At 44.2% G+C, this 22,075-nt stretch overlaps 1 protein-coding gene across 1 annotated transcript in view; it reads left to right on the top strand.

Annotated features, from left to right (window-relative positions):
* Positions 1–9,147: 9,147 nt before the first annotated feature.
* Positions 9,148–22,075, top strand: part of SUSD3 (sushi domain containing 3) — a 55,109-nt gene continuing 42,181 nt past the window's right edge. The window contains exons 1-3 of the mRNA XM_026076974.1: positions 9,148–9,207; positions 16,964–17,153; positions 18,267–18,347. Coding sequence (XP_025932759.1) covers positions 9,148–9,207; positions 16,964–17,153; positions 18,267–18,347 — 331 coding nt within the window. The remainder of the gene's footprint in view (positions 9,208–16,963; positions 17,154–18,266; positions 18,348–22,075) is intronic.

Genomic DNA, 22,075 nt, shown 5'->3' with positions numbered 1-22,075 from the left:
TAAATGCTGAAGCAAGGAAAAGGCACAAATAACTGAGGGGGAGCAGCAGTTAGTAGAGCAGGGAATGCCTGGCTCTACACTGCTTTGCATTTTGGGGCTAGTAGCTGTCTGCACTTTTTTGCTATCTGAATAGAAATAATTTTAGAAATAATTTTGCTACATAGAAATAATTTGTTGCACAGAAATAATTATTTTGGCCAAGCAAATGGGAAGCTCCTCCCAAGCTGATGCCTACCGGCAAGGCTGCTTTCTGCCAGGGGAGGTTGCGGGTGGGCTGACACGATCAGCTCCAGCGCCAGGACCCGGTCTGGGGACCGTCGTTGCCGGAGCCGGTACGCGCAGTTTGAAGCGGCCGTTTCCCCCGTCTTGTACAAGTTCTGGCTCGGGTAGTGGCATTTCCAGGGCATCCAGTAACTTCAGCTAAAATACGCGGGCGAAGACCACGGCAGTCGTGCTGCGAGCGGCGGCTCGGCGTCCCCGAGCGCTGTGCTCCTGCCCCGCTTCGCCGCGGCTCCCGGTAGCCCGGCGCGACCGCGGGCCCGGGCTGCTGTGCTGCCCCTTGTCGCGCGCGGAGGAGAGCCACGGGCCGCATACGCTGCTCGCGCCGTCCCCCGCCGCCCCGCGGAAGCACGCTGCGACCGAGACCGGCGGCACAGCCTGCCCGCGGCAGCTGTGCAAAATCACGGACGGGAATTTTCAAAAGAAAAAAATCCTTGCAATCCCAGAGAAATTGCTAACTAATGTGATATATAATTTTGCATAATTTAAGCTATTTGAGCATTAATTTTTCATCCTCAAACGACTGTCAGTCTGAAAATTATCCTAAGGCAATAGAAGATTGCATTACCTAGTCTGTACAGTGAAATCACGGCTGTTGTTTGCACTTCCCTTCCTGCGCCAGGTGTAATGCTTTCCTGCCCTGCAAAACTGTGCGAGGTAGTGTTGTGGATGGAAATTACAGCATCTGGATATGAGTAAAAACATATTTTACAAAGTTATCAGTTTATTAAACCCTTCTTCCAAAGGTAAATGAGTGATTTATGGTATTTGTGGCATTCATATCAGGAAGATGTAGTTTAAAAAATGATGCATTGGAACCGCAGGTTGTCATGCCATTAGATACTAATAAAGGCTTGAGAGCAGTGCTGGGCTGCATGCGGATATGAATGTGGATTAGACTATTCACAGTATGTGCAGCCAGGAAGGTGGCAAAAAATGTTGCCAGGAAAGAAGTATTTTAGTTCAAGTTGGCACATGTAACAGGAAAAAGTATTATTTCTCTTCAGTAAATTTGAGGACTCCAGGAATGGGAAACTGAGGCAGCTTCAGGGTCTCCACCAATTTCAGATAAAACCCTGTTAGGGATACGGTTATCTACAGAGAACGTAATTCAGCCAACTGGCTGAGACCTTCAGGGTGGAGCTTTTGGGGCTAAACTGAGCTGAAGTCAAGCTTTGAGAGTGCAGCAGCGTGCTCGTAGGGCTGAGTGAATTTTAGCCACAGCAAAAGCCAACCTTGAGATTGAATTGGGCTTCAGTTAACCCTTTGGAAAGAGGGCTTCATTTTTAAATGGTGAAGAATATTTGGAAATCTGGAGAGCTAACTGCATGCTCTGTAGCTGCTGCTGTGCCTTGGGAACGTTGATTCCTGCACCCCAGTAATTAATTTTGAGAACAGCTGAAAGGAAGGGGGAGAAGTCCTAGAGCTGTTAGAGCAGTTAGAGACCCTGACCCGAAGCCCCCTTGACCCCAGAAAAGCAGCACTAATCCAGGGATGTCTGTGGTTGTGACAAAAACTGAGACTGTTGTCATGCGCCTAACTTCTTTCCTATTTCTATAAATGTTATTAAGCCCCACCATCATTCTGAAGCGTGTGCTGCCTTTCCTGGCAGTGCTGACCATATCTCATAAGATTTGGATTGTTATTTGATTGCAAATAGCTCTTTAGTTAATTTGCCCGATTTCCATCAGCATAGGAACAACTGAGACACTAAATTTGTATTGCAATAGCCACTTTTTTTGCCTGAGAGATCACTTTTGTTTTCTATTTGTTGCACATTAGCAATTCTGTCCTGATTTCCAAAGTCAGCACTAGGCTTAGTGTAATAATGCTTTGCTATAAGTCTGTAATGGAGTAATCGCTAGGAAACAGTATAGTAATGCTTTACTATATTTCTTAGAGATTACTTCCCGCTGCTGTTTTGAAGGGATAAAACAAATGCAATGTGCATCTCGTGAAAGTTTTAGAGCCGACATCTGTATCGCATGAGTGTAATCTTGTTCTTTGTTACGCAGCTCAAAATCCCCAGGAACTCGTCTGGCCCCGTGGCCTGGCTCTAGGTTTGCACTTGTATGCGTGCCTGCTCCGTCACGCGGCCGTCACCGCAGCGTCCCTGCACCGGGGCCAGAGTCCCCCGGAGGTGAAGCAGGTTTCATTAAGTGAATGGCATTTCCCTGGAATCAGGATGGCTTGGTTTATATTGGAGCAAGTTGTTCATGTGGTACCTTGGGCCTCGGTATTTAGTCAAGTGTCTTTCTCTGGCAGAATTAAAAAAACCAAACATGCAAACGGTAAAACACAACAGAATGAGGATGTAAAAAAAATCTGTTTTTCCTTACCCTCGCATTGGGAGCAATACTGTGGTTACGAATTTCTGAGAAAATTGAGACTAGAGCTTTTCCCTCGGAGGAGTAACTTCAGCTGGGTGTTATAGTTGGGCAAGTTTTCAGCAGATAAAACCAGGTCCTAGTAACAGCTAGTAGCCATTGCCTGTAATAGTCAGCACATTGATTCAGCTAGTGAACAGCATGGCCCTGGTGGCCTTCCCAAGGTAAATGCTCCGAGGCTTTTTCCAGAAGCACGTACGAGGTATGGTGACCTTTGTGGCATGTCACTGGCTCGGGCTAAGAACCAGCTCGTTGTGAGCAGTAGAAACATGAGTGGGTAAAGGCAATATGGCAGCCGTAAATTTGCTTTTTGTCTTATGGATAATCAATCAAATGATTATCTCTGGAAACCCGGGCTGGGTAGAAAAATTTTAAGTGTGTTGACTCAAGAGACCAGATAGCTGATCTATTCTAAAAAAAGTCTAATATTTCCTGTCAGCCAGTGTCCAAGTGGTTTATAAAGTGATGGACCATTCTGTGACACAGCCTGGTTCGTGATGTGACAAGATGACAGCTTTCCCATATTTTACCATTATAAAAGCACTCTGCAACTGAATTTCAGTGGAAGAGTGAGGTTGCTAGAGGTTATCTGCATTTACTTTAGAAATATAGTATCATTTTAAAGGGTGATGCGTTAACGTGAAGAACTGCAGTTATGGAGGAGAATATTGGTGTCTCACTGTTGAGGGTTCATGGTGTCCTCATTTCACATTCAAGGCAACACAAAAAGGTATTTTCAGTTTCAGCTGCAAAGATGTATGAACACTGACATTAATTCTTTTGGAGTGGTACTCAAAACCCATAAAAATTGGAACCTAGGAAAACAGACCATGAATAATACGGCCTAGCGACAGCAGTAGCCTCCTAGGTAATCCTGATGTATGCCGTGGCACTGTAGGAACGCAATGCTAAGAGGCGTTAAATATCTCAGTCGAGATGTTAGCACCCCACCCCAGGCAGCACCGGGCAGGATCGATACTCCCGATAAAGTGCTGAGCAGCAGAGAGAAGTGATTATTTTAGCAGTAAAACCGTAGCACCAATGAGACCGTCGGACTCTGCTTGTAAGTGTGAGTCTCCAGAAGGTGTCGTAGGCATAACCCAGCCAGTCGACTGAGCTGCCGAGGGCGAGCCGAGGCTGCGGGACCGAACTCTTTGCAGCAAACATAGCTGGCAGCCGTGGCCCAAGTCTGCCGGCAGAGGAGGAGGAGTCCTTCACGCGCGAGTCCCGCAGCCCGGCGTTCGGATGCAGCCGCGCTTTCAGCCCTCTCTGACACCGTCGACAGACTGTCATTCGTACAGAGCGCATTAAAGAGCGAAATGCCAAGGCACCGTCTCACTGGTTTATACAGCCGCAAGGCACTATTATCGTGCTGTGTATAACAAAGATCATAAGAGTCCCCTGAATTAACATCTTTTAGAAAAGCATCCACTCGTGATGTAAAAATCGCTAGGGGATGCAAATCCACAGCCACGCAGTCGTCCCCATCGGCTAGGAGGAGTGTGTAACTTCTAACATCGGTCTGCACCGCCTCAGTCTGGGCCTTGTTATGCTGTAGACAGACCAAGGAGCTAAATAAATATTTTGTCCCTGACCGTAGGAATTTATAACTGGTCATGAAGTAATCCCCTTAACCTTCCCTCTGGCAAATCCATTAGATCTTATTTTTTCTGGTGTTTCTGCTGCACTACCCTGAGCCCTTTCGAAACTAGCAATGTCCGCTTCCAGCGTGGACACCAGCACTAGACTCAGTAATGCAGAATTTGGCAAACCTGTGCCAATTACAAAAGTGATGGGATTTTCCAGCTGTTTCTCAGTATTTCTGTCTCTCCACCCCCAGCCTGTGCTCATCCTCTTGGCCCCGCAGCACACCAGGAGCGCAGGATCCAGTGCTTTTCTACTGCGCCCCTCTGGCTGTCTTCAGACCCTGCTTTCCGAGCTCCCATCCTGCCCGTGTATGCCGTCTTCGGTTACAGATTTGAGACTTTACATTCTGCTGTATTAAAATGCATGTTGTTAGTCTGCATCCAATTTACCAAATGAATTGGATTCCTCTGCAACAGCTACCCGTCTTCTTCTATCTTCTTGCCATCAGCATACTTAATCTATGATGATTTTATATATTATTTCAGGTCATGAGTAAAAATATTAAATGGTTCAGGGTCCAGAGCCGGTCCTCATGGGAATGTGTTAGGAATACTGACTTGCTGATGATGGCTCCTCAGTCGCAGTTATGTTTTGAAGCCTGTCAGTCTGCCAGTTGTTAATCCATTTTAATCCTTCTGAAAGGAGGATTGAGATTCAGGAGTACGGCTCGCTCTAAGAGAGGAGCCTCATGGGAATGCAGCAGACTTCAACTTACGCACATTGACCTCATGCCTTTAATTGATTTGTCTTCATTCTCTCAATGTTCCTATATGAGGAGATGTCTTGGTGAAACATCCTACTTGATATTCTTTCTGGGCTTGTTGTGATAGACAGGATCTAAGAAAAGGTAAATGTGTGTGGTGGAATGAATATAGTGCTGGAAGCTGAACAGGAGAGGGGTGTTTGGATAAACTTTTGCTTTTATCTTTGTTTCTGTTTAACTAGCAGAGCACTGGATTAAACCTGAAGGATTAATTTTCTGACACTGCTGCTGTCTTCCTATCTGAGCATTTTCTGAATATCCTGTATATATTTTTCCTCACTATTCATATGTGAAGTAAGGATAAACAATCATCCCTATTTCGTAGCTGTAAAGATATAAAGCTCAAATATTCAATCCCAGATTTTTAGAGATGTTTAGATATGTAGCTCCTTTTGTACTGTAATAAGAATTAGGTGCTTAAAAAGAAGTAAGGCATTCAAATATAACTTTGTATAGCTAAGCCAAAATTCTTGCCCTTGACTACAGAGGGAAGGCTTTAGAAAAACAAAAAGTCAAACCTGACTGTTCTCATATCCCAAGCTGTGATCCCAGTCGTTTGATCTATGTTACGTATCCCTAAGGTTCAGGCTATTACAGGTATGAGAAAGTGACTTACAGCAAGAGCTCAAGAGGTTTAAAACTGAGAAAAAGAAAAACTATTTTCAATAAATCCTTCAGTTTGTTTAAAAGTGAATGTTGGAACTGCATCCAGTAACAAATCAGAAAAGAACAAGGAATGGATAACTCATTTCTGGTCACTTAATGTTGGTTTTATGTATAATACCAAGTTACAGAAAGCATTATGTACTGGTATTGGCTTCAGGGGAATTTAAAAGCTACTTGGTTCTCGGTCTTGGGGTACAAACTGTACCATGCAGTGCGTCCTCAATTACTAACTTCTTCAGCTGACCTAAAATCCAGCTTTCATTCGAGGTTAAACATAAAACTTTAATATTCAGACCACATACCAACTCTTGAGTGATTCTGTGGGACCCAACAGAGGCATTTCAAAAGTCATCCTGAAAGACCTCTGGCTTAGCGAAATATTTGGTATGTGGTATTGATGTTGTCCATTGCACTTATTTGCCCATAGTAACTCAAATAATTGTTTCAGCCTGTGCCAAAAGCATTTCCTTCTCGCAAGGCAAAGAAAGGTATATAGCAGACAGAGGCGACGCACTGCAGTGTTTTTGAAACATTAGCAAGCTCCTGAGCCTGGTGTTCTAGTGCCCAATATAAACTTCCCCCATGCTGAGCAGATGCGGCATCTGGAAAGAGAAGGGAGTTAAGATGTTCAGCTCCTGATGGGAGCTAAGGGGACCTGGGAGATTCTGGTCTTGTCTGAACTAACTCCCTTACGCTCTCAAAGTACAAGGAAGATGGGGATTTGTGAAATGGAAGATGTTTTTAAAACACATTACGAGGTGGTTCTGCTATTTTCTGAATTCCCACGTTAAAAACACAAGCACAAAAGTCAACAACCCCCAAGATGACATAAGCTGTATAATACAAATATGTTAGGGAAATATCTGTAGGCATGAACTGGGATTAGGATCCCATTGTATTATGCGCTGTGTGGGAACAAAGAGTCTTTGCCTGGAAGGGTTTATGCTCTGCACAGGCAAGATAGCAAGTGAGAAGGCAAGTGGGGACAAAAAGAGTCACATCTTAGTCTTTGTCTCTGCCATTTCCCTGATTTTATCATATTATTTAAGGAATAGAAGCTTGAGAAGTACCTGGAGAGTCTCTAGCTCCATTTGGCTCATCTTTTACCAATTGTTCCTGCTCTTTGCAGCTCTGAATGTAACTCCACTTCTACAGGTTAGACAGCAGCTTCTGGCTGAGTCAGAGATGTTTCAAGAAGAGCACTTATCTTCTATAAAAATCTGGAGGTTGGGGCATATGAAAATGTAAGTCACCCTAGTGCATTTGTACACACCATAGCTACATAAAGAAAAAGAAAGGCCTTCCCAAACGAAGTTCACTTGAGATGCGTGCCGACTGGTACTCAGCTGAGTGCTCTTTCTTTCCATCATCTCCCTATCATTTGCTTTTGGCGCTGACTGCGCTCTGCAAGGCAGCAACTATCTGCTTCCGCATATCTGAAAGCACTGCACATTATGAGCTCTATACAAAGGGTAAGATAAGCCTCACCTTAGCCCTTCCTCCCTAATATTCAATATATTGATGCGAGAGTGGACTTTGTGCCGCCTGCTATTAAAATTCAAGCCACTTGCTGAAGCCCATCGCGGCCTGGAGAGGTGCCCAGTTTCCAAGTGTCTATCACAAGGGCCTGAGGCATTTCTGGCCCGAGGACGGTGATACAGAGGGGCACCTGCTGCCCCAACACCACCTGCTTCAGGCCTCTCTGTGCCCCATATGGGCCCCCCTTGACTCCTCTCTTAACCTTGCACAGGGAGCATGGGAAAGCCGGAGCCAGCCCTAAGGAGAACAGAGTGGGTGGATCAGCAAAGATGATGACAGGACACTTTTATTTATAGTTTGCCTAAACTGGTGAGAAGGAGCTGTTTGGTTTGCGGAAGGGGAGTGAAATCACACTCCTCCTTTTCAGTCCCTTTGTGCAGAGCTTTTATAGCTCGCGTTTGCTCTGCGGAGGTTACCCGACACCTAACCCCATTTCCTTGGGAGGCAGGCACCCACACTTCTTCTGAGGAAAGCACGCAGCCCAGCCCTGCGCCTTGCTTGAAAATGCAGTTTGATACCTCAGCCTACTGCATGTACGATTTTTTTAATTCTTGCTCTCACCCTGACTGCCAATTGTGTTTTATTGCAGTGATCTGGAAATGGACTCCTTAATCTTTCGCATTGTTAAGAGAATGATGTTAACTTCACTTCCTACTTTATAGAGAGCAAGAGAAAAATGATTACTGTGCTGTAATGTGATACTTGTTATATATGGACCAGATCAAACTCCTGTCAGCTAGAATTTTTTCTCTTGAACTGGATACGGTTGGGAGACTGAGGCATTCCTGGCTGTTTTGTGACTCTCTGTTAGGATTACTAATGTCTAAAACTAGCACCGGTAAAATACTTGGAGTAAAACCCATAGACTACGATTGCTATTCATAAGGTGGCCCAGTACTGAGACCAAGCAAAGCTGAACCAGTGGTGCCCTAGACACAAAGAGAAGCTACATCTGCTGGTGGCTTATGCAGAACTCTGAAAGAAAGTGTTGTGAAGTTTAAATAATTGGATCCACTGCAATACAGATCCATCAGTTGGTGGGCTGATGACGCATACAGTTGTAAGCAAAGGTAACAATTTTGCAAGCCACAAGATAATGTCCTCATTTACTCGTCCCCTCCACCTCCAACTTAATCTACTGCCAACTGAAATTCCTATCGTGGAACTATAGATAAGTCTGTAGATGACTACCGAAGTGATAACAGGGGAACAGACATGAATCTTAAGGAACTAGTAAGAGCAGATAAAATGTTTAGGAAGAAACTTTGTCATTAGTGTCCTCGTCCCATGTAGCTGGAAGTGTCTGAGAATATCTTGATGGGGGATGGGGGATATTATTCTCCTGGGGAGGCAGTCAAATGCTTGCCTTCACCTTCAGTGATTTCTTTTTTTATTTTCCCATGTACATACTGGAGCACATAAGCACCTCCCTAGTCTCTTTTCAGATTCATTAACAGAATTAAAACCAGGCTGCCTTGTAAGGCAGAGATGAGATGCATGAATGTGTGACACTGGGAAAGAGTAAGACTGTTTATGCCAATTGTTAGCATTCCAGGTATGAGATATATTGGTTAAATGATGCTAATTTTTAGTAGCTCTGTGTGTAACGTCTCATGTCACTAATATATCTCATAAAGCTCCTTTGAACAAAGCAGTTCTTGGGACAGCTATCTTGTTTTTTGAATAATAATGCAAATGGAAACCTATATAAAATACAAAATCACTACAACAGGTTGTGGCAGGAGCAGGATCAGTCCAGCAAGTTTCCTTGGTGGAATTTATCCGAATCTCTCCATGGGAGTGAGAAGGTGGTTATGTTTCCCTGCAGCAGTCTGGACAGAAGACCTGCTCCTAAATCTGGCAGTCATGGTGCCAGGAGGCTTGGACTACCCGTGTAAAGCCACACTGACGGCCACAGGGACTGCAGTGGGCAGACATCAGCTATACTTTGGGACCTCATCTTTTATTCCCCATGTTCTCCAAGGCTGAAAGTCTCTTTCCCACGAGCACAGGGGAACAGGGATGAAGGGGTCCTCTCCAAAGAACAAACCTACCAGGAAGTATCCCTTCTCCTCATTTGTTTAAATAAGCAGTAAAAGCCAGAAGATGCTGTATGCCACTAGAGCACAGTTACTTTTGTTGCACACTGTATTGCATAAATTATTAGTATTATGTACATGAGAGTTTAATTAAAAAATATCAGAGCTAGAAGAGATTTTATGACTATGAAAACTGGAGGTAACTGTAGTCTCCAAGGAAACTTATGTTTACAGGATCTAAATGCTGCTGGAGAGTTGTCAAACACTGTCCTAAATTTGGGGCTTTGCAGGGAATGCTTCCTGCAGACCTGCATCCACATCTGTGTTGAATGCAGTGCTCGGTGGTACTGCCCCAAGTGAATTCTCTGCTAAAAGCCCTCTAAAGCAATTTCATATGGAGTCTCCTTTAAATCCCATTTCTTTTAATTTTTCAAGTAAATACAGTAAACAAGCACTGCGGAGCTGCGTTGGTGTACAGAGTGCCTGCAACCCTCTTTCCTCTGGTGAGCAAGAAAAATGATTCTAAATATCCTGTTTTGCTTGTGTGTGTTCCAGATGTGCTATCCTGCCATACCTGGGGCTCCCGAGAAACTGCACCGGATACAAAAAGCTCCCACAGACCTTGCTTTAATGTATTTCTCCTTTGTCTGTTTGACTGTAAGGAAATAGTTAAAATCAAGAGAGCTCTTCCGGGAAAATATTCATTTTGTATTCTCTTTGGTTTTTTAACAAAAAGTGAAATTGTCTCTTAGCTCTCTCCAGGTTATTGTTTATTACAGGTATGGAACAGCACCTTACAGCTCATTCATGTCAGAGTGAGGGAGAATTTGCTTGCAGGCTGTTAAAAACCTGTCTAGCACAGACTGCCACCATATTTTTGAACTTAATCTAGATGTGAGGTTTGTACATGGTAATGATATGTGAAGGGGTATTCGTATGCATGTGTGTATATCTATCTCTATATAAAATTAACTTTTCTCCATTTCTGATTTTAGTATTTCAAGCATATAGGAGTGAATATTTATATCACTGATATAAATGCTAAAATTACAAAAAGAAACTATGTCTGCTTAGGTTATGGTTATAAATTAAACCTCCTGGTCTAGAGAGGCTTTGCTGATAAGGACTCTGATTTTGCTGTTGTGGAAGAAATGTGATTTCCAGCCCAGGTTTACAGTCTAGGATAGTGAGCAAAGCCTCTGTTTCCTTCCTGTCTCTAAGAACCATAAGGTTTGTAATTTGGCCATTTCTGCTGCACTGAATTTTGTGCCAAATATTGAATGCAGAGGTTAAAACTGCTGCAGAAACTTCTACCAACAGCGTTCCTGCCAGGTGCAAGGAGGCAGAGAGGCTGCGGGCTCCACGTTTAAACCAGCCACCTTTCCGCCTGTGGGCAGCCCGATTTTGTCTAAACCTTTGGGAAGTGGATTTCCTGCTTGCGCTTGGTACTCGAGCATTTGCGTGATAGCGGGAGGCTCTATTACCTGGAAGGATAAACGCTCCCACAGCAGGTGAAACATCCTCATTCCCAGAGTGTGTTTGCACCCACTGGTGGTTTGTATAATCCCCTGAGACAGCGAGGTCCTTGGGCGGCAGCAGCGGGTGATAAATGCACAGGTACAGTGTACGAGAACTGGTGTATGCTTGTGTTTCTTGGGCATGCTGTCAGTCCCTTCTATATCTTATTTCATCTGTAATCAGTTACAAGGGAGACCTCTTTGGCTTCTGATTTAGAGCAGTCAGGTGGAGGTTTTCCTCAGCCGTCGGTGTTTGCGTTGTACCAGGGACTGGGAGCTTCGTGGCTGGTTCTGCACAAAACACAACTGTTAAGGGCTGAGTAAATGGAGGCGGCTGAAGAGCTCTTTCAGAGGCGTGGGGGTTTTTTAATAGAAAAGCAACAAAAGAAGAAATATTTACCAAAGGGATAAACGAATAGAAGTTTCTTCAATCGCTTTTACAACACAAGGAGGAGAGATGCACTGGAACTCTTCTGTGGACTTTCTCATTTGGTGAAATGTTCCCTTCCCTTCGTTTCTTATTTGGTCAAATGTACTCTTCTATTTTTAGGTTATGTTTTACTTTCATTACTCTGCAGATTCCCAGCTTTTCCTTTCCTAAATTGGAAAGCTAATTTAAAAAAATGAAGCATCATTGAACTTCACTGGGTCTAGAATTCTGGTCAAGTAATCTTAGATATGCAGCAAATTGGTTTTTTCAGCTTTAACTTTCTAACTTCAATGGCAGCAACAAGTCTGACAAGCAACTTCTGACAGTTCTTTTCAGATTATGCTTATTCACTTTTATACAGTTATTTTAAATATAAGTTAATTTAGGATATAAGGATCTCAGTCTGGGGTCATAATTCATCCTGAGGTGAAGCCACTGTGCCAGTCAGCAGTTCTTTTCCTTCCTATATATTACGGACCAGCAACACCTGAGAAGATAGCATATGGTAGCATTAGGTACCATATATTTTGCTGGCCAAAGAATACCCTGGGATTTTGTCTATGCTCAGCAGCCAGAATAAAAATTGCCTGTCATTCGTGCTGATTGTGTAACAACACATTATGGTCCTTGTGGTGATGGCGTTATGGTGGGACACCATGGTGAACCAACTAGTACACCCTGCAGTGTGCACAGGGGTAATATTTAGAAGAATGTAACCCCCAATAGAAAGCAACTTAATAAATAGATGTTGATATAGGAAGATAAGCTTAGGTTTCCTGGAGTTTTGTGATCTTGGCATCATTAATTTTAGACTGTATCTTTTGGATTTGAGTTCTCATTCTCTGTTAATTTGGAGTGTTTTGATTTTGATCTGCCAAGCTTGATTATTTATAAATGTGTCCAGCTTATTGCTTGAGAACATGTTACTCTGGTGCTAGATTCCTGGTTTATGAGAACAAGCACCTGTGTGAACCCAAATGGTTAATCTGTGAGAAAGAGTGAGCACATATATGGTTCCGCATACTCCACGGACATAATGGCCCAGTCTATAGACAAGAAGTGCTCAGAGACAAGAAATGCCGGCAGCAATGGGACTGTACCATTGCCTTTAATGAGTCCAGGCTTTCAGTACATAAAACTTCAGCTTTGTCATTCATGTGTCTGCAGAAAGAAAGAAAGATGAATATACTACTTCAACTGTACATGGGTTTTAAATGGAAAGTTTGTCATTTTGCCTGGATAGCCTGGAGTGTGTCCAATTCTTGATACTTTTAGGACGTAGTCACTCAACTGTGAACACAGTCTCCAAAGATATGACACAGTTGTATTGCTTTTTCGCTTAGTACTGGATATTAAAGACTAAAACAAAACAGACAACCAAAAAAGATGTGTTCTACTATCCAGATAGCTGACTTGACTGGGCTTAGAAAACACTCTTGCGACTGCTATATAACATAGAGCGAAGTCTATCTGTAATCTAGTTAACACTGATATCAATCATTTGCATTATAGACCACAAATTGTACCTGGGAGTGTTTCTCTCTCTTTCTGTTTTTTCATGTTTTTCTCCCACATTTCAATAATTAATACAGCTGGTCAGACTATCAGATGACAGTAAGTTTTGGGATTTTCTTTTCTCAGTTAAGCAGTCATGACCATTAAAAAACAGTGAATGACATATTCTGGATTACAATTTTTATGGGAAAAGCTTCTGTACTACTTCAAGAAAATTGCAAATATTTACAGATATTTTCATGAAGCTCTACAGCCTGTAGAAATCCTCGCAAGCAGGAGTGGCAGTGTTCTGCAAGCTATAGCTAACTGAACTCAGTGCTTTTTACATTCAACAAAATATTTTTATATTTGCTCGTGTGCTTTGCTATTAAGCCAGCTCCAGCTGGCATTGACCTCTGTAGCAGAGTGTGGTTGGCCTGAGCCCTAGTGTAGGTAATGAAAGGGCAAACCATGCCCAGTTTCACATAGTTATTCCTCGTTTTCTCTGTCTCGGTGGCCAAGTGACTGGGATCCTCCAGCCTGTGGGCCTGGTGCAGTTTTACACATCTGTGTACTTGATAGCTGTGTCATCTGCTGTTCTCGCTTGCTGTGTAACACTCTACTGAGTAACTTGTGCGTTGGCACCGATTTTCTTCATTCCTGGTGTTGTCTGAAATTTAACTTCTCCTTCTTCCCGCCAGTTCTGCCCTTTGCACAACAGCAGCATTTTTTCTTAACCATTTCAGAGGCCTGAGAAATGTCCAGCATGAATTAGTCATTCCTGCTGACTAACCTGTTAACAAGATGTCCTGCATTTTGGGGGAAACCTCAGCAGACAAGCTGAGTTTTCATTTTATTATTTGGTTTTATTAACTTTTATGTATTATCTCATTCTGTTGACTACTTCCTCTCTCATGTGCTGCTGTCCTCTCAGTTTTTCAGTTTGGAAAGTACCTGAAGTCCTGTGGGTCTCTGACATGTGACTGCAATCAAGAAGATCAAACTGGGAAAAGGTGGGTCTTCTAATACTATTTTATTTAAAACTCAAGAACATCCTCCTGGAGGCTACAGTCAAGTTTTTCTAAAGACCACTTTTGCCTTCTTTGGGTTTTAACACTTCATTCATGACTGGGTGTTTTATAGGTTGGGATATGACTTGCAGATCCACTTGTTCTATTGCTCTGGTAGTAGCAGGTTCCAGTTTGACTTTTGGGGTAGCAGGCATCAGTTTAGTCAGCTGTGATCAGAGGGCAAAAGAAACTTCCTGACCATGCAGAAGGGGTCTTGTGCTGCTAATGAACAAATAATTTGAGTTGTCTCCTGACAAGCAGGTTGTATCTCCTGGATATGTGTCTCCACACTGTAGCTGAGATCAAGGGACCAGGTGTTCTTTGGGGTTTATGACTGTAAAGAGCCTGTTGTTTCTAAAAAAGACCTTTAGTCCGACGTGAGAGTTTGCAAGGACTGATGCATGCTGGTGTGCCCGAAGTGCTCTAGATAAAGCTCTGTATTTCATGCAGAGCCATGGGGCTGCGGGACAGCTGGTGTCAACCAGCTCAGTGCTGGCTGAAATGGGGTGCTTGATTAATTTATGCCCAGGGAATAGTTCCTAACTTCTGTTGCTGTGTCTGCCTATTTATGTGAGAATGGAGCCATTGGTGGGCTGCAGCTAAAGCACAGCAATTCTCAATAAGGTAAAGTATGCTATTATGGTGCTAGGGCTTGGAGAATGAAATATTTTTTGTAAACAGCACAGCTGGCAGACTTGCGTCAGAAAGACTGTTGGTCCTGGGATTTTTTGTTGTTGTTTTTTTTTAGAGGTACAATACTCCTTTGTTAAACCAGACTCAAGACTATCTCAGTTAATAGCCCTTGTTAATATAATTTAATTCACGGGTAATTGTAACAACAATGCACATCAGTAATAGAGCAAGTTTTCTCTTCATGCCAAATATGTAAGCTGTACTTTTTCTGTTCACACTATTATATTGTAAGTTCTAACAGATAGTTATTACAGAAAACTATCTGCATAAAATTGCCTGTATAAAGTGTAACTGTATTTTATACAGAGCAATAAACAGAGAGAAAGTAGATCCACTTGACTTATTCTAGCCACCAACAAATGTATAGCTTGCACTTTCAGAAGTTGCTGATGTATCTCTTAAAAACTTGTGTCAGGAATATATTTGCTTCATTGCTGTACTCATTAAAAACAAGCACCTGAGGTTTCACAGAGAATCACGGCACGAAGACTGAGTGGATACAAAGAAATAAAAGGTACTAATTATGGGAGGTAAGTCAGCAGGGTTTGGAGGGCTGCCAGATCACACAATGTGTTTTGGATGACTGTAACTCCAGGGACTAGTTTGTGGTGGGAAAACAAAATTAGCATAAGTATCCTAATAATTACTTTCCTTGTCTGTGAAATCAGATTGACAAGTCCTGTGGGGGGAAATAACTCCTTTAACGAGTCTTTGCAAAGGTGATGACTGCTGTGCTTGTTCTTGCTGATACAAATTTGAACTTTTGGGAGTATATCGTTGTCTGTCTTGGCTACTTTTTTGTTGTCAAGAGAAAAAACAGGACATAAAACATGCATTTATTTTCAGGTTAAGCAAAATAGGTTCATTCAGGAATACATTTGATGCCTTTGCTTTGAATCTCTCTTAGTGAAAAATGTCCTGCATGGTTAAGATGTATAGGGTCAAACTCAACTGGAAGCCGAAGCCAAGCTCTTGTTGACTTTACTATTTTTTCACTAATATGTAATAGTGGTGAACTTTGCCCTTCTTCTTGGGGGTAATTTAAAAATTATCACTTGAAGCTTCAGTTTATTTGTGTATATGTCAGCACTGTGTGCCCATGGCAAAACCCAGCCATCTCAGTACTACTGATACCATTATGAACCTACGTAAATACTCTCTATGGCATAGGGCTCAATATCCTCTCCATTAGTGTCCCATAACGTTCCCATCTTAAACTCTCGACGTCTGCTCACAGTGTCTTAGTCTTGAGGCTGGAGAGGCAGCTCTGAGGAACAAGCACCCTGGTGACGTGTGTTTTGAGATGCAGAAACCTGGCTCAATCCTGAGGGTTATTAAAAGGTGTCATTGAGCAAGGTCACTCCAATTTCTTCTATTTCTGATAGGCCACGAGGAGGGAAGGGGTCCTCCTCCCCGAGGAACAGATCGTCCACCCCTCTGGCACATGAAGTCTGTTACCGGCTGATAATGCCACACGCGCGTTTCAGCGCAAAGCTGCCGGTGTTTCAAAGCAGCAGCTCTCTGATTTTCACAGCAGATCTGCTTTCCAAGAGCCCTAGGTCTTAAGTGGAGAGGAAAATCCCACTGCCTACTCATGTTTTTGTTCTTCCATACAATCCCTCTGCTTAATGCCTTTCACCCCACAGCATCTTTTCTTTAAAAGCGGGTCCTGATTTTTGGGACCGTCAAATCTTAAATGTCAGAAAAAAAAATCTTATTTGTTAGAGCAAGTCTTTGGCAAGTCTCTCTCTCTCTCTCTCCCTCTCCCTCTCTCTCTCAGCGTGAATGGTACCCTGATATCTGAATATCCCAGATTTTGGGGATGTTCATATTAAGGGCCCCTGATCTGAATTCGGCTTTGAATTTAGCTCCGTTTCAAGTCCTGTGGGACTGCAAATAGTTTTGTTTTGTTTTTTTTTTACTTCTAAGTTTTCATCTTCCAAGGGGATGAGTGTGGGAGAACCTGAAATTTGGACATCTCTGCTTCAGGCTCGCTCTGCTGACTCTCCCCAGGCCTTGTTTTCCATGGAGGTCTTCTATCTGTTTCCTGGGTACTACACTTCTCAGTCTTGTGGTTTAGCTCTTCCTCAGATAACTGCCATCAGCTCCCAACAGATACAACCCACTTGTTGCAAGTCTTTGGTGCTTTTTCTTGTCCCTTGTTGAGACACCATCTCACCCCCTGCAACCTGCTGGCAGATGCTTTTTCTTGGATTATTCTGACTTTTCTGTCCTGCTGGAAGCCTGAAAATCTGCCCCCCCCCACTTTTTTTAAAAAAATGATGCACTCACTTTCTGTCTCGTCTTTCCCAGTCCCTCCTATTACTCTGTATTATTTCCCTTTCCTCTATGCATATTCATTCCCATCCTGTGCCTCTTAAAATCATCCCTACCAGCTCCTCCTCATGCCCCTTCACAGAAACTGCTGCCTCGTCCTAGACGCAGGTGGGTGAACAGCAGCGGCCAAGGCTGCGGGTTCGTGGGCCCCAAACGGGCCCAGTGGCTGACTCCCGACGGGGCAGCGAGTCCCTTGCCAAAATCCAGCAGGAGAAGGCACAGTCCGGCTTCAGGCTGCAAAGAGGACACGAGGGGAGAGGCTGCGGGAAGACCATCTACCCCCGGACGACAGGTGAGGGCAGTGGAAGTGGTGTTAAGTTAATACCAGAAGAGGTGCTGGGACTACGTGGCAAAGTAAAAGGACTGAAATTCGGCTGAAATTACATGGGGAATACAAGGAGCGGGAAAGCTAGGAGAGACGGAGGCCGGTTTGCAGCATACTCTTGTGCATTTGTGGCAGTGCCCAGGGCTGTCAGACCCGGTGGTGCCGTGCAGCGTGCATGTTTGTAATGTCGGGATTTGCATGTTTTTACCATTTATTTTGTTTTCTCATTCTTAGAAGCAGCAAAAGCAATTTAAATGAAGAAATAGAATTATTATTATTTGCTTTCTATTATAATTTTAAGAAATTAAGCTAGGAAGAAAAGCGTGACATATGCCAGATTACCACAGGCACCACGTCCCAAACCAAACACGAATTTGTAAGGCCATGTCTGCTTGACTGCAACTGCGCTGATTAGCCCTGAACAATGCTTGCGGAGATAGCGCGCATGCGAGCGCGCACAGCAACGTTTTATCTTGGGCTGAAGACATAAATGGTTGTTCTCAGAATGTTTGTTTTTCCAGGCTACTGGCAAAACTGCACGTAGATTGGTGCCACTTGGCCTGTCGCACTGTATTTATTGTTCATTTCTCTTACAAAGGGAACAAAAATGTTCCCTCTTTTTGTTAGCTTCACATTTTCAGACTCTGTTCTGATGGGATATACATGGTTGCATATGGCTGTATTTTCTCCTACACTGTATCACTGCACATATATTTAATAGTAGTACAAGAAAGCAGTTACTGAACTATGGCCCCATCCTGAATCCAAAATCTCTCCAGCATTCGGCTCTATCTCTTGGGAAAAAGCGTGGGGATACTAGACGGAAGGGAAGTAGACCACTGCTTTACGGGATGCGAGTTTGCTTTTGTGACCCTGCAGAGAGCACTAAGCTGGTATCTTGCAGGACTCCGATGATAACTCCAGGGTCTGGTCCCTGAGCAGTACCTCAGCCCCGAGCCCATTATTTTTGTGTGATTCTTTGTGGTTTTGCCCATTTTCCAGTAACCTACCCTGAATTTCAGCTGCCATTTCACCACACAGTCAGCGAGACTCAGAAGGTCCTTCTGCGTTTCTTCCCAGGTGGCCCTTGCCTTTACCAGCCCGAACAGCCTGAACCTGCCCGTACAGTTTGTTACTTCACATCCCCTTTTCCTGATGGTTGTAAGTACGCCGAACAACCCGGGGTCCCAGCACAGATCCCTGAGGCATTCCCTCGATCGCTCCTCTCCGCTGTGAAAAACAGCCCTTTATTTCCTCTCTTTTAATCACTTCTTCATTTGGGCAAGGTCCTTTCCTGTTACGCCATAGCTGCTTTAGTGCCTTTGGGAAGAGATTTTGTTGAAAGTCCTTTGAAAATCCAGATAGCTAGTATCAACTGGATTTTCCTTATCTCCTTGTCTGTTGACTCCTTTAAACATCTCCAGGGGATTTGTGAGATGTAACTTTCTTCCAGTCATAAAAGTCATGTTGACTCTTCCCCCATATATTAAATGTATTAATATATTCATTGATTTTATTGGCTAATAAATGTTCTACTATTCTGGCTGGTACAGATGTCACACTTACCAACCAATAGCTCCTGAGGTCTCATCTGAAAGAAATCCTTTTAAAGAGCTGGTGTTGCATTTTCTGTATTTCAGGCTTTGGGTAAGCAGGAAGATTTTAAGTGAGTGTTTATGCACCAGGGTTAAAAATTAATTTGGTTATTCTGTCTTGAATTTCTTTTGAACTCTTGCTGAATATCACCTAGTCTCAGCAACTTGTTATTGCCCTTTGCCTATATGTTCCATAATATCATCTACCAACACTTGGATTAGGGACAGATGAGTTGCCTCAAAAAGGGATTCTGGCTTTCCTCCCTGTTTTCTTCCAGGGTAAGCAAAGAATTAATTTAGCCTTTCTGTGATGACCTTATCATCTGTGAGTACTTCTTTCATGCCCTGATCGATGACCCCTCTGGTTCTCTGGCAGTCTGCCTGCTTGTAGGGTGTCTGCAGAAGAATTTACTATTAATTTTGATGCTTTTTGCAAATTGTTCTTCCACTCTTTGGCCTACTTCTTTTGCCTTTTACATTTAATCTGCCAGATTTTCTACTTTCCTCATTTGGGCACAACTTCAGATTTTCGAAGGATACTTAGTTGCTTCTAATAACCTCCTCCCTCTGCTGTTCAGTCATGCCAGCTTCCTTTTGACCTTTCTCAAGTCCTTGCTGATAAGCAGGCTCTGTGCCTCCAGGCTGGTGCCCACAAGCAGTCGCTATACTGCCTGCAAGGATTTAGCTCTCTTGGCTCTTCCTCATGGGTTGTTTTTTAACAGGCCTTTTATCTGGTTCCTCTTTCTGAGCTGAGTACAACGGCGGTGAGCTGTCTGGCTTCTGCTGCTCTTGCAAGGATGTTGGGTCTGGAGTCTGCTGCGGTCTGTAACAGAGGCTCGGGGTAATATTTGAGCTAGATTTTGTGCCCTTGGTTGCTTCTCCTCTTGTAGGCTCCTTGAACAGCTGCTCCACGAAGCAGTTCTTCACTGTGTCCAAAAAAGTAGCCTCTTGGTCCCTGCCTGATGCGAGCCATGTGGGGGTGGCTGAAGTCTCCCGTAACTGCTGTAGTGGAAGGAAGGGCAGAGGACTTCAAGTTACGTTTTCACAGAGTGGTTGGGGCTCTCATTAACAGCTCCCTGATGAGGCAAGAGGAAAGGTCCCACTTTCTCCCTCTCCTCCTGCTTTCTCGGTGCTTAACTTTAGCCGACTCTGATGTTTGGCTGGCCATGGAGCAAGCCAACTCAACACACTGAGATGGCAGGTAACTAGTCTGCCAAAAAAGCGGGGTTTTTTGCACATGCCGTTGGCACACCTTGCTGTCAGACGAGCAGCAGAGCCAGCACGCAGGCAGGGGTGCAATGTGGAGGTGGAAGGCAGAGCAGACCCAGCCCTGCTGGGCAGTGGTGAGCCATTGATTCAGAAGTAACCTGAGGCCAGTAACAGTCCTTGCAGACTAAAGATTATTTCATTGTCATTTCAAAGAGTCTAGTTTTTCTTTCAGGACCTAATTGCCGAGTCTGAGAAAGACTTTTAGCAATAACACACATGCGTGCGCTAGCTGATTAAAACAGAAACCTGTGGCTGATAGCTACTATCCTCCTTTCAAAGAGCTATTGCATAAGCAGCACTGCCAGCTCAAGGCTTCTGAGCAATTCAGGCAAAGCCAAGTTTAACAAAACTCGGCCTCAGGAGTGAGGAGCAGGGGCTTGGCTGGAGCCAGGGGGCGGCTGCAGCGACGGGAGGGAAGCGGGAGGAGGGCTACGGCAGCCCCCGGTGGGCCCGGGGCCGCGGCCGGGCGGGAAGGAGCCAGGGCCCGGGCTGCTGCGGCTGCGGCGCTGGCACGCGGAGCCTGCTGCTGGGCCGCGGCTCCCTCCTCTGCAGCCAGCCAGGTTTTGCAGCCTTAGGCTAAGTCGGCGGCAAGGCTGACTTGACGGCGATAATGTCGCTTCAGCAGTCCTGTGCCCTTGGCATGCCTGGAGCCAGCCCTAATAGCGGGGATTAGACCAGAGCCGGCGCCTTAGGAGAGCTTAGGGAAATCCCGCAGTTCAGTACATCCTGCACAAGGGCGACAAGTGTCCGCTGGCGTCGCGCAGCGGCTGCGGATGCTGAAGGCTAAACAAGGGGTCTGGTATGGAGAAACTGAGCTTCAGTGTGGAAGGCTTCATAATTTTTCAGATGTGCTCTCAGTTCTCTTCCTCTCGCCCCTTTTTTTCTTTTACTTGTTCCCGCTATACTGATGGGATTTATCACTAAATCCAAAGTATGCCTGCAGGGGGGAGGGGGCTTTAAAAATTAAGTCATGTAGCCTTTGTTCGGAGGCAGACAACAGCACCTTCTCCAGGCAAAGTTCCCTTATAATACAGCTGGATTTTAAGGAAGGATTGTAGGAATTGCATCAAAGGAATTGATGGGTTGTGGCAATGTTTTGCATTCCATGACAAAGAAATATTACATGTCGACAAGAAATGAGCAGGATTCAAAGTCCACTTCTGGCTTTGCTTCTGTAAATGTATGTATGAAGAAAAGACTTGACTTGCAACACAGTTGTGTTCAATTTTAATTGTATAATAGTTGTAATAACAATGACATAAGGAAAAAATCACTTATGCGCTTATCTGTCTTCAGTATTTGTGTCCAGTTTCATGGACATCTACCCATAATGCTAGACTTGAGGGACTTGATTGAGGAAGCTGTAATTCCAGTTGACTTCTGTTAGATTTATGAGTATTTGGCATTACTGCAAACTAGGGCCTAATTCATAAGCTGCAGTATTTTCAAAGATGCTGTTCTTTTGTATTAATGTTGTCAAGTATTACTTTTAAAGTGTGTTCCAGTTGCAGAGACAGAAATAGCAGTTCTTTAGACCCACACTTTTTCTATGGCCTCTCTGGCAAATGTGCAAGCTCACAGTGAAGAGTGGTATGTCCAGTAGCATGTTATAGCTGTGTCACCACCAGCGGGTAGCTACTCCACTCCATTTTATGCTGCTAGAAGAGCCTCGGAAGATTTTTTTTTCAGTCTATTTGAGTTTGGTGTATCTCGCAATTTCATTTCTCCAATCTGCTGCTACAGATTTTTTTTTTAATTCCATGTAAAAAAAAAAAAATAGAAATAAGGAGAGGGTAATGTAAGCGGAGTGCGTGTTTAGCCGCAGCGCGTAGTGTGGGCCACAGTCCATATGCTCAGCAGCACCCAGCAAAGCTCCCTTGGAAGAGCGGCTCCTCGTGCTTTTCCTGGACACCCAGCGCAAACCACCGAAGCGCTTGTCCGAGCCCGCTGCCCGCGGCAGTGTCAGCGAAGCAGTGACCCCCCAGCGCTGCCGCTGGCGGGCGCGGGGCGCGGGCAGCCGGGGGC

This window comes from Apteryx rowi, unplaced genomic scaffold (assembly GCF_003343035.1).
Source record: "Apteryx rowi isolate R43461 unplaced genomic scaffold, aptRow1 scaffold_111, whole genome shotgun sequence".
Classification (NCBI taxonomy): domain Eukaryota; kingdom Metazoa; phylum Chordata; class Aves; order Apterygiformes; family Apterygidae; genus Apteryx; species Apteryx rowi.
Note: the sequence above shows the minus strand (reverse complement) of the source record. Positions and strands in the feature narration are given on the sequence as shown.